At 33.0% G+C, this 13,458-nt stretch overlaps 1 protein-coding gene across 3 annotated transcripts in view; it reads left to right on the top strand.

Moving 5' to 3' along the window:
• SNX29 (sorting nexin 29) overlaps positions 1–13,458 on the top strand; it is a 138,235-nt gene that overhangs the window by 50,265 nt on the left and 74,512 nt on the right. For all 3 annotated transcript variants that reach the window (XM_062588537.1, XM_062588539.1, XM_062588538.1), the window contains 2 exons: positions 94–200; positions 9,748–9,864. In XM_062588537.1, the coding sequence (XP_062444521.1) occupies positions 94–200; positions 9,748–9,864 (224 nt within the window). The remainder of the gene's footprint in view (positions 1–93; positions 201–9,747; positions 9,865–13,458) is intronic.

The raw sequence follows: 13,458 nt of genomic DNA, 5'->3' as shown, positions 1-13,458 counted from the left end.
TAGATGACTAATTATTTTAAAGCTATTTCTTCTAAACAAGACTGTTTAAATGTTTATGTAAATTAAAATGTTAATGTTATGTATCTCTTTTAGTTCTACCAAATATTTGGAGCACTGATGCTGAATTTACTGTTCCAGAGCAGAAACAAGTAGAAAACAACGAGGAATTAGCCAGCTCTTATGAAAGAAAATTGATTGAGGTAAAGCTTGTACTGTTCAAATTTTATGGAACCATAATAGTAGTATAACACTTGGGGCTGTAAACAATTTATCTGCTTCGGTGTATTTCTGATTTCTCCCTTAGTTAAAAAACAACTTTTCCGTTAGAAAACAGAAAATGAAAGATTTAATTTGCAAGCTTCTGTGTTTAAAAAAATTTGCTTATTTAACTTCAAAGTTTATTTAAAGCAATTCAAATAATTAAAAATACTTTTCTTAACAATGCTATACATTTGTACTTTCATATGAAATTGACTTGTCTCAACGTCATGTATGCTCCACTTGCTTTATCCTGCTTATGTAAGGTTTATCAGGATAATGAATATGGAAGTTTTTCTATGCTAGGCACAGTGGGAGAGACAAACTCTTCACAGCCTGTATTGCAACTACCCTGAAAATAAGTAATTACAGAAGACTTGCTTTCTTGTTAGACTTGATACTGCTAAAGATTTGAAGTGAAGCAAAACAAACTAAAAATGAAACAGCTGTGGCTTCTGTTTGTACATCCTGGGCAGCCCTGTGATTCAAATGTTATCTGTAAGAGATTCTGTTGTTAGTTGGTCTATTCTTTCTTTTGTGGCTGTAGTTTAATAATGAACTAATAAACATACCTAATTAGAGAGTTCAGGATTTCAGCTTTCTTTGTGGTTTCAGGCTTTTACAATTAAGTATTCTGTTGTTTATTGTTGGACTTTAACTTGCATCACATCAAAATTAAATTATAAGTTATGCTTATGATATGCTAAATTGTATTATGAAAGCTCTACTAAAGACTCAGAAAATAAGGTTGTATTTTCCTGGTATAGATTATTCCTACTGGGCAGGGGAATGAGAAGACTAGATCCTCTACTGGAATAAAAGGCTTTTGATATACTGAAACTCTTATTGCAGTATGTCAATCCTTCATCTCCATGCAGAAATCTTTATTGTAAAGAAATGTAGGGGCAATCTAGATGGACTGAAAAAAAAGTTTAAACTCTCCAAGGCCTTCATTTTAGAAACCTATGCAAAAATATTTCTAGGATTTGGAAAGTTTCTACATAGATTAGCTAGAAATTGCTCAGTTTTCAGAGTAAGGTTCTCTAGAAGCTTGTAGTTCCCATTTTAATGAACTTGAAAGTATTTTCTTGTATCTTTTCCTAAAGCTCACAGAATTAAATTATTGTGTGGTAAGTGCAGTACTGTGTTTTTGTGCCTTAAAAAATTATCTCTAAGCATATGGAATGTGACTTTGGGAACATGCTTTTTTGATATGGAAGATGCATATGCTTCTTCATGTATACTCAATATGTGAATCACTTTAATATACTGAATGAAGTTTTGTTGATTAGAGTTGAGAGCTCATTGTGAATGTTAGATAACCTTTCTGACAGTTGTCAGATCTCGTGAATATGTGTTATGTTTTTAATTTTTGGTGAACGGTGCTGCTCTTCTGAAAAGCTGGATTATTGCAAACGTTTGAAAAAATATCTGTGAAAAGTAATTTTACATATTAAAACCAAGCTTTGACCATTCTGTAAGAAAAAAATTCTGAATAACATTGTCTTACAATGCATCTCCATATTATTTAAAGAATTTTTCAGTAGTAGTCCTTCATGTAATTAAAGTTTTCATAGATTGGAGGATTTGTAAATGTAAGAATATCACTGTGTTCCTTATGAAATACATAGTTTTTTTTTTTTTTTTTATTACAAAAATCTTTGTCATATATTAAGATACTTGCTTAGAGCAGGTATCGTAAATTAATAAAAGCTTGGCCATAATGTGCCAGTATCTCTTTAGACCTGTTTTTCAGTTCAGCATGTCAGGTTATATTATACTGCTGCCACTTTCTTTAGGATCTGAATTTAGGAAATAGTAATATGGGGAATTTTGATATGGCCATTTTGATAGTTCTGCATGAAGTGCTACTTATTCTTTAGCATGAGATAATTATGTGGAAAGGCTGTGACAGTGATATATTAACATAGTTATCTACTTAAAAATAATTCAATGCACTCTGCCTACAAATCATTTGACTACTTGGCAATTCTTTTTCTCTTACTTTTTTCTTTAAAAATCATTTTGAGTTGTTCTTTGGTATCTTTAGATCCTCACTGACTATTTTGGTAAATCTAGACTTTGTCACTATATTAACAGTATATGCTCTTACCTCTTAATGACATTCTAAGGCAAGTATAAAAATTTTCTTTTTTTAAAAATAAACTGAAATATTTAATTACTTGGTTTAAAACTTCCTTGTGTGTTCTATTGAACTTCATGACCCATTTTATAGAAACTCACTGAAGCATTGAAGGTATTTTACATTCTTTGACATGATTCCGTGAAGACTTAGAATCTTTGTTTTAGTATCTAGAACTCCCCCCTACAAATACAATTATTAAGTAATGGCACTTCTGTGCTTACATTTAACATTTTGTCATTGGAGAGAATTTAAAAATAGCGCATTTTGTAAAATAAACATTATTGTAAAATAAAAATCTTCAGCCTTTGTTAGTATTGTATAAACAGTATGAGTTTGATATGTTTCATGAATCATAGTATTTACTGACTTAATCAGCTGCTGTATTAGTGTATTTGCATTTAGCATAAGTTTTCATTTAGCAGGTAATTTAGATCAGTCGTCAATGGACAGTGATACCTTTGCAAATTATGTTATTTTCTTGTTTAAAGGTCTTAGCATGGTATGCAATCTTACTATTAAATGTCAGCACACCTGTGTGTGAAATCACTATAGAAAACAGTTATAGATTAATAAATTGGTCAGCACTTCTTTGTGGAATTCCAAACCCTTTTGTAGCTTTTATGAGTTAAGCCAAGGTTGAAATATCCTAAGATGAAATTTCATTTGGCCAGTATATCTTGGCACAAGGGTGGTGTTCTTTTACAGTTCTTTCAGGAGTTTGCCTTCAATAAGTAAAAAGTATTATTGGGGAAAAATATATAAGAACTTATGCTCCAAATGAAAATTAAGGATCTGGATAAGCTATTCACCCCCAAGGTTGTGTAGCACACAGGTAAAGTTACTAAATATGGTAGTAACAGAAGTGAATTAGCAAGAGCTAATTTTTGTGCAACTTTTGAAATATAATGTGTAGTTCTCCAAATGGTATGTGTAATGTCTCTAATTGAGAGACTAGTCCCTGATGAGTAAGATGAGCTATTTTCTTTCCTGAGGCAATGGGATGATTCACCCATGAGCCACTATGCACTTAATGAGTGATCCCTTTGTTAACGTGCATACTGGATAGTTTTTTCTTCTTTTCTTTGCAAATTGACTTAATTCTGAGTCACTGCTGTTTATATTCAGTTTACAATAAATAACTGTGATAGGTGTTAAACTGTCTGTTCTGCAAGTTTTGAGGGGATAAATATATGTTCATAAATAGTGGCATTTACTGTGAACTGTGCTATTTCTTAACCACTGTATTTTAACTGTTACAGGTAACTGTTATCAAGGCAAGATTTTCAGGGACAGGTAGTTTCTTTTGTTATATCAAATCACTTGGGAAAATATGGACAAAGCTCTTTAGGTTTAACACATGCTGTGTTTTAATGTTGTAGTGTTTTTGGTGGCAATATCAATTTAAGCTATTTACTTCTTAAAATCATGTTAAATAATGTAGGGAAAAAATTTAAGCTATTTACTTAAAATCATGTTAAATAATTTAAGGAAAAAGGACAGGTTAGCACCTTAGGAGCAGACAGCCTTGCTAGCAAAGGGATAGGTGACAGAAATTTAGTATCTATGGAATAGTAAAGCCACAGACTGATGTGAATTTAAGCAGCTCTCTTTCCTGATCTGATTTGCTATGCAGGAGAGAACACCAGGACCCTAAAGATGTGGGCGATGGTGTGGGTGGTGTTTTTTGGTAGTATTCAAACATGGCATATGCGTATAACAGTGAGAAAAATGATGAGCTAGAGAAGAAACACTCAGGTTTTTGTGTTTCCACAGTCATTAATCCTGGATCTATACACTGTCAGGTCAGCTGGACTCACAGATTTGGTTTGGATTGCATATGGAACCACATTTGCATTTGTGTAGCTGGAACATAAAATATAAACTTTGTGCCAGCCATTTGTGTTTTTGTTGGCTCTGTACAACTTAAGGGAGGATAATTAATACCTGATCACAATGTAAAGCCTGCTGGTCAATGTTAATTCTTCAGCTTTTTTAAATTTTGAACCAACAGAGTGATTTATACTAGCTGATTGTTTGTGCCATGTAAAATTGCCTTCTTATTTTTATTTTTTATTTTAGTATATGATTTTTAGTATCCAGTAATGTTACAAGTTTAATTCCAAGTATGTTGTCTTAGACATACTTACAGGTGGGAGGTGGAACATTTCTGTACAATAGTCTTCTGATAGTAGCTGTGCCTTTGTAGTTTACTATGAGAGTTTATTCTCACATATACTGATTGCTTAATTTAACCCACTTTAAGCTTTTTTTAAACCTAAGTTTAATTTAAATCCACTATGCTTTCAAATAGCCTCTTTGGTACATGAGCTGAAACATACCGTGCTTGCTCGTGGAGATAATCCTAGCAAAGGGCTAATGAGTTGCAGTTAGGAGGAGCTGTATGCATTCTTGCAGGTATAAAATGAGAAATTAAAAGGTTTTGGGCAAACAGAAGAATGGTGGTGCTCAGATCTTTATATCTTTCATCTTGGGCTCTGGCTTTTGCTATGAGGTTATATAGAATGATGCAACAGCTAGAGACATTTTATGTATTATTTTATTCATCTTAATAACACTTATTTTATTCCTCTTCTTAACACTTACTAAACTCTTGTTATCCTATGTACCTGATTTTTGGTTGTTCTGGTTACATTCATTTCTTCTGACCAGGCATAAGTCTTGCCAAATTAGTGTTTTTCCTGTTGAGTGTGTTAGTTCTCTTCTGTATATCAGAATTAACCTTGGTAAACGTTGATAGTATGTATACCGTTGACAAAAACTGATATATTGCAAGCATTAATATGTAGTTCATCTAACTTGCACAGTTCCTAGTATATATTTTGAGTTGAAAGCTACTGTTTATTTTCTTCCTGTTGGTTTTGTGAACAGATTACTATTTACCTAGTGTAACTTTTTTTTTTTTTTTTAAAAAAAAAACTTTTAAAGTGAATCTTTCAGTCTACCTTGATTCAAATAATTTGCTTGCAGATAGATTTGCTTACAGATTCCACAGAATGGAAATAAAGCAACAGAGAAGAAAGCAGTGATTAATCATTTTATGGTTATATAAATGGAGTTGCCTGAATTACCAAGTAGGGAATTCTGCCTGGGTCGTAGTGCAGTTCAGTGCAGAATTGAAATAATTCTTTGAATGTTGACTGCAGTCTTTATGACAAAATTATCCTGAGACTGGAACTGGAAGAAAAGTTTTAATTACTTGATGCTAGCCAAATGATAATGATACAACTACTGTCAATGTAGTATGCCTTTAAGGATTATTGTGCAGTATTTGATTTTCACTTGTTTGACACCTAACATTTTCTCAAGTAATTGCTTTTAACTTGACAGTAAGGGTCAAAGTAACAGTAAAATTTAATGGTATAGTCAAATAGTGTAGAAGATTGCTACAATCTTAGAAATGCTTTCACAATACTGAGCAGTGATGGCATTTTTGAGTATGTGCATGTTGGCATGCTGTCAGGCAGGAGACATTTTGAGTTTTATTGTTTCTTACTTGGTGTAGAAAAAAATGAATGATGTACAGTAGGACACCTGCTCTTTTCTGATGAGCTTTGGTTTTATTGCTATTGGAGAAAAATATAGGAGAATTTCTACCTTGAAAAAGAACATCTTCTCATGGAGAAAATGCAGCCTTGCTTCTACTGAGAACAAAGGGAAACAACTTCCGGTTCTGCGTAAAGTTGCTTGGGAAATGTGTTACTTTGGATTTCTAACTGAATTCCTGTTTTTATGATGATTTGCAGGGGGAATGTCTGACAAAGAACTACTAATAGTTCAAATGATTCAAATAAGACTTGTGCAAAAAATTGTGATGTTTTTAACTGCAAATGATTGCAATTTTAAAACTTCTAAAAAGCCTTAACTCATTAATGGTTTTCTGTTGCTTAAAAGTTTAGTTCTCTAATCTAACAGTATGTCCTGTTCTTATAAGAGTGATCACATCATTCATATGTGTAGTGACTGATAGCATGTTTAACTTAACAACTTAGTCCTTTGCTGGGGAACATTAAGTGTGCTTATCTCAGTGATTTCTCTGAAGACTGTTCTTAACTGTGATCAAGCAGGACATGATGGCTGCGGTGCTGTCATACTGCATGAGAAGACTTAGGTTTTCTTTCTCTCTTCTGACAGCAGATCTTTGGAATTCTGTTAGTGTGAAATCATCCAAATATTTTACATGTTAGCCTCACTTCTCCTTCGTGTTAAAGATTTGAGCACTTTAAATATGATTCTTGGTATGACCAGGCTCAAATTTGAATGATCATCTGGCCAAGGGAAACTTAGCTTACTTGTACATTAATTTTCTGCTTTAAACATATCATGGTGAAAAACAACTGTGAACATGTCTACAGTTCCCATAGGAAAATGTAGCTACTGCTTAAGCTTCACTGTGGAATGAATAAAGGAAGATACAATAACATAAAATATAACTAAAAGGATATAACTTTGTTATTATTTTAAAGAAAATAAATACCTTGTGGTTTAAAGAGCCACTTCTCTAAGAAAATATGCATTTATGGTTGCTTGTGAAATGAAACTTAATGAAAAGAGGTGGCAGCTTTTTATTATGAAAACAAGTGTTGGTTGCTAATATTAATCTCAATCAGAGAGGAGCATGCAGTTTTCATAAATATCGAGGCAGCCACTTTGAATTGGAATGAATGATTTTGCTACTATGGAAAATAATTTATCCAGAATTAATGGCATTATACTATTATTTTACCTAGTAGGCAACTTTGTTTTGTGCATAAGTGTTCATAATTGATGAAGCTTACTTTGTAAAGCAAGCTTTTAAACCTGCTTGCTAAATGGCATCTACTATGTTAGTTACAATGTAGAAGTCCATTGGATTTGCATACTTCTTGTTTTCAATAAAAAGCTTATTAATTAATAAGACGTACTTGAAGATAAACAACCTTTTTCATCAAGGCTGTTGTTGAATGAATAATTTATGAATGTATAATATCAGTAATTGTTACCGTGGAAGTTGTAATGTTTTAATTTTAACAGAAGGAGCAAGAAAACAGTCTAATTATTTAATCAAGTTAGTCTGGGAGGTTTGTTTTTCTAATGGGATTAAGTGAAACAGAAATGCTTTATAAAGAAATAAAAGCAGTAAATTAAAACTTTAGTACACTAAATAAATATTTTTGAACGTTTAGAGTTTATTAATGCCATGTTAACTTTTGCGTTTTGGAAAGTGAGAAGGACCAAAACTCAATGCTGTCAGACGTTGCAGGTTTTTTATATTGTGATGCATAATGTAAAATGTCAATATTAATCTAAAACTACTTACATAATCAGGTAAACAAGAATAAGTATATTTGCCTGTTTGGGTTGAAATAATCACTCTCTGAAAGCTTTTGATTTTTTACTTACTGATAGTCCCTTTACAAAGAAAGTTAATGGTTAGTTCAATTACTGTTCCTGGTCTTTAGCTTATCATTAGCCAAGCATTTCACAATGTTTGTAAATTAAAAATGGGAATGAGGTGTCAGTGAAAATACCTCAATCCAATCTTATCTAGACAAAGCATATCTGGACTTAGCTTGTTTTGTGTATACAGCAAACTGATGAATTACTGGATTTCAGGGACTCCTTTCAAAGTAAAAGGAAATTTGAAAAGAATAGTGGAAATTCAATTTCATATCAGTGATGTAAGCTACTGGCTTGTTAAATTGAAGTTCTTTTTTCTATTTCCTTTGATAACGTAAAGAATATAGATCATCTGGAGCAAAGCTATTTGTTCCCGTTTGCCAGCACTAAATTAAACAAAATGAGTTAAACAACTTTATTGGGAAACTTTATTGGGGAAGAGGGAGAAGGAAAAGTGATGACTGAAGAAAAAGGAAGCATGAAACATAGTGAACTGTCTCCAGAAGGAAAACTATGAACTTGAAGAGGTTTGGCAGTTATCCAAGTCCCTGTGCTCTTGTTGAAGTAGCTGATTGCTATTCATGTTATTCAGCTGTGCCTCTCATAATGTTATACCATTGCCTCTACTATCTTCCTAGCTTTGGACAGCTGCCTAGGGAGGCCTTTCAAGAGCTACTCTAGCCTGAGGAACATGATGTTTATCAATATCATGTTATGGTAAAAAATGTAGCTTGTGATACCTGCTATAGGGGCCAACCAGCCAGTGGTTTTGTTTTCATCTGACCACTCTGGCTTTTGCTGTTCAGCCCTGTGACTGCTCACCTGGTACTCTACCTCTCTTAGTGGCCCTCATCCTTTTTTTTTTTTTTTTTTTTTTTTATATATATATATATATATATAGGTGTCATATAGTGGTGACTTAGGTGGAAGCTTTTAACAGTGGGATCTTCTGAATGATGTCTTTCATTCAGAAATGAAATGGATTCAAAATAATGGATTCAAAAAATGCCAGGTATATTGGGTACAGATGGGTCATCCATCACAACTAAAACTACAAGTTCAACTGCATAATATAGTGGTTCCAATAGGAATGGCTAAAAATCTTGCTAACCACAGATGTGAAGTTGGTTTAGCCTTTTTTCCTGGCTCAGCTAGTTTCTGTGTCACACACTCTCAGTGCTAGGAGGGTACTGCTGCTACTTAGGTACCTTTGCTGTTTTGGAATTCTTGTACTTCTGGACTGCTTTCCCGTTAGGCTGTAAGCTTACATTTTTTCTTTTGTGATAGAAAAATTCAAGAGCTCTATGTTGTCTTTAGCCTTGATTTGAATTTTACTGTTTTTCATTTGAGCAGACATAGCAAGGCTTTGTCGTAAGTGGCCTTCTTGAGGCCAGTGCTGCCTGTTGTTTACCTGTGTGGGGCTTCTTGTGTGGTGGAAAAACTGTGGTATGTTTGTGCTCCTTTGCCCCCTCACAGATTTGTCTGGGATGAGTAAATTTCTAGCTGCGGTCCTGTTAAAGCTCTGAATATGCAGTACTTCGGATTATTGACAAGATTGAATGCGATTTGTGCATTTTATTTTATTCCTAATTCAGAATACTGTGTTTGGTTTGTAACTTTTGAGTGCTATGTTCATTAAAGAGTTAAAATGGGAAAAGATAGTGTTGTCCAGGATCATTTGCCGTGGGATCTCCTCTGATAGTAATGAAGCTGGATGTGGAATGAAAGTTGTGTTTTGTCTGATTGAGTTCAATATCAAGACCTACATTTCAAGTCATGAGTCAAAGTTGTAATTGTAACAGTCTAATGTTCTGTCCAAATGAATGCATTAACAATACTATGCCGTAGTTGAAAAGCATTGTAAAAGTTGATATACACGTAAGAAATTCCATAATGTATTTTCTAAGTTAGAACACATTTTCTTCTGTTTTGGCTGTGTTTTTCAGGTGGCTGAAATGCATGGGGAACTGATTGAGTTCAATGAGAGGCTTCATCGTGCTCTGATGGCTAAAGAAGCCCTTGTGTATCAGATGAGACAAGAACTAATTGATTTGAGAGGACCAGTAAGTGTATTGAGAGGGTTGGTTTGTGTATTGGCCTGTGCAATTTTGTTATTAGGAGATGATACATATATTAGGTTATAAGAATAAATAGCTAATAACACACTTTTGAAGAATACCTTACTTGATGTTTTTGATACTGTTTGATTCTCTTCAGCAGAACTGAACGTTAGAGTCAAAATAATATTACGCGAATTATGCAAAAATTTTTTTTCCCCTCTGAGCTTTTTACGTTGAAACTTTGAAAAACATACAACTACTAATTGACAGGTTTCAAAACATTAATATCTCTCTCTGTAAATCTAGAGAGATCTGTAGTCAGTCTTCAAAATAAAAAGAAAGGGGAAACGATCCACACTTCCTTAAAATCTGCTGCAGATATTTGAGATTCTTTTTATACGCATTAGGAAGATGTAGTTGAAAACTTCAGGTATTTTGAATGAAACTTATGCAACCTCCTTTTATAGATTTCAGTATTTTTATTGAAAATATTTCTTTCCTATTACCAAATTCATTTACAAATTTAAATATGCTGAAGGACAGATAGGTAGCTCAGTAACCCTCTAATCATCCTGAGTTCTGTGACCCTTAACATTTCAGATCTACAGACTGTACTGGCAAGGACTATGATTGCGCACAGATAGAGCAGAAGTTTCTTTTGGGCTTTTCTCTTGAGAAAAACTAATGTAGGAGAAGCCTTCTGTTAGCTGTCATACTAGCAAGCTTGGATGCCAGCAGTAGCTTTACGGTGTTGCATGTGTGAAATATGTCTTCTGGTCCTTGAGTGTTTTCAGTTATTTCAGCTTCTCTTTATCTTAGGAGACACTGATGGTTAAATAGCTCTGCTATTCTTGTTTTCCTTCTGCTACTGCTTTCCCTTTTGTGTTAAAAGAAAAAGTTAGGTCAAAATTTGAAGATGAACAGGGAAGAAATGAGAGGAGTCGAGGAAGTTTCTAATACTTTTATACTAGGGATAGCATATTTTGAGAGTTTTATCTTATGATTTTGCTTGCACTAGAAGTGTTCCTGGTTGTTTTAGCAGAACACTTTACGTAAAGTGTCTGATGAGAGTTCTATGTTTATAAGGGAAGCAGGATTTGACCTCTAGTTTTCACACTTCAGCGAGCAAAGAATCACAATATTGTGTTAAGAATGACAAATAATAAATCACAAGCATATTATGGCTCTACCTTGTTCAGAGGTTTTGGGCTTTATGTCCTTGTTCAAAAATTTTGTTTTTATAATGTATTTACATAATCTAATCCAGCATTTAGATATTGATCATGTGTGGGTGTTTTATCAGATACTGAGAGAAAACTAATTCCTTAAATTTTAAAGGAGTTGTTTCTTAATTTAGGAAGAATGGAGTACTTCATATTTCAGCACTTTCTTATGACTTACGTCTTCTCAAAAATATGTTAGACATAACATCTGATGCTGTGTCCTGTCTGGTTAAGATAAAATATATGAAACTAATTTTGAAATTTCATTGAAGTGTAGCTTACATGAAATTTTGTGATGACCTCAATTATAAGAAAGTGCTGAAATATAAAATACTCCATTCTTCCTAAATTAAGTCATAACATTTTAAAAGTTGAGTTCTGTTTACATGCTGAAAATCTGAATTGTTCTCAATCTCTATTATATTAGTCCATGACAGTCTGTGAAACTGAATTTTCCTTCCTATTTGCACTTTGATATTTCTGGAAGACTGTAACAAGATTATAAAATATTAATATATTATTTTCATTTCAGAATTATGTAAGTCACTCTGGTTGTCTTGCAACCACATAAATCCTGTTACCAGACAATATTGTATTACTTAGTGTAAACTTATGCAATAGGACACGCCCCTGCATCTTGAGAAATCAGATAGAAGCAGGTTTGCAGACTGTGGGATGGGTATCTTATTTTTCCCTCCCACATGTTTTCAGTAGTACAAAGTGCTTCCGTTCAAATCTTGTTATAAAATGTATGTAGACTTCTACATGCTTTTTTACTTGAAGCCATTTAAATAATTGATAACTACTTCTGGACTACTTGTTTTGGATTTCTCTGTAGTTTATTGCAAGAAATTATAAAATGTTGCTGATATTCTAGCAATTAGAATATCATTTAATATTATTTTGTATTGATATTGTTAATTGATTGTTAATATGTAATTGAGTACAAATTTATGTTCATGAATGAAAATAAGGAGTTGCCTGATAGAATATTCATAGAATTTCTTTTTTCTTAGGGGAAAAAGTGAGCAAGAAAGATGTGATATATGTGAAATATGTGATTAATAAGGGTCTATAATTAATATATAAGATCTCTTCAATCTCAAATTCTCTTTTTTCCACTGTAGTTTCATGCAGGCATATTATGCATTTCTTGAACAGACTGAGCTAAACTCACTATCAGGTCAAGTAACGTAAAACCTTACAAGGTATAACAACATTTCTATTTTCTTATCACGAAATGCACTGGGAAAAACATTAGTATACTATTCCCAGGTGGTCATAAATTAAGAGAATAAGAGCTGGGGAATAATTATGTATTTAAGAATGAAATTTGAATTTCTCATTAATATAAAGGGAGAAATGTAGTATCAGCACAGATAAGATAGCTGTGTCTTGATTGTTCAAAATAGTTGCATTTTAAATACAACTTGCGATATTCATTGCAAGGTTGTCTCAACTCCTTTTTTCCAACTGCATGAATAACAGAATGGGTAGCAGTGGAAGTGAAGGGACAGACAAATCAAGGACTCATTTCTGAAATCTTGTAAGATTATAATACTTCATGGAGCAGAAGGGTCTGAATAGAGCCACATAACTAAGGTTTGGATTTAATTTCAAATCTTTCAGTGGATTTCTTCTTTTAAGAAGGTGCTGCTATTTCTATTACTTCCTTTTTATTCCCGTCCCATCAAATAATTTTTTTCCTTTATTTTCTCTGTTCATTTATTTTTTCTTTTTTTTCCTTTTCCCTTAGCTTAAGGCAGTTGTCATAGACCATACAGTTTTGCTTTATTTACTGACAGCTATGGACAGTCTGATCTTTTTTTTTATTGTTGTTGTGTTTTTCTTTATATTTAAATCATAACATTTAGAGATCTTTGTTACTGGTTTAGTGTTTTAAAGATATTTATGAATACTTAATTATGTGTAGTGTATTATGCACAGTACAGGTAAGGTATAACAGTAATGCTGATTTTCAGGAAAAGTGCCTTCAGACATTTAATTTTGTCTCAGCTACTAGCATTTATCTTCAGGAAAATTCTGTAGTAATTGTGTTTATTGTAAAGCTTACTTTTGTATGAAATGTTTTTTTTGTCACATGAGAGACTGAGGGTGCCCTGAGGTTTTAAATGTTTATGAATAATCCTCTTAAATCAAACACAAAATATTTTACAAACACACACTCACAGTGAAAAAAGGATGAAAAGATCATGAATACTAACGAGCATTGGACCAGAGCCCTGTTAGGCACCTGATCTTTAAAATGAGAATTTCAGTTGTCTTTCAGCTCATCTCAGTTTGCAAAGCCTTGAAAGTAAAACTTTATCTCCTTATGCGTTACAGGACGCTGCATCTTTTTAGCAAAGTAAAA

Source organism: Rhea pennata, chromosome 15 (assembly GCF_028389875.1).
Source record: "Rhea pennata isolate bPtePen1 chromosome 15, bPtePen1.pri, whole genome shotgun sequence".
Classification (NCBI taxonomy): Eukaryota; Metazoa; Chordata; class Aves; order Rheiformes; family Rheidae; genus Rhea; species Rhea pennata.
The sequence above is the reverse complement of the archived record's forward strand: the minus strand, read 5'-3'. Positions and strand labels throughout refer to the sequence as shown.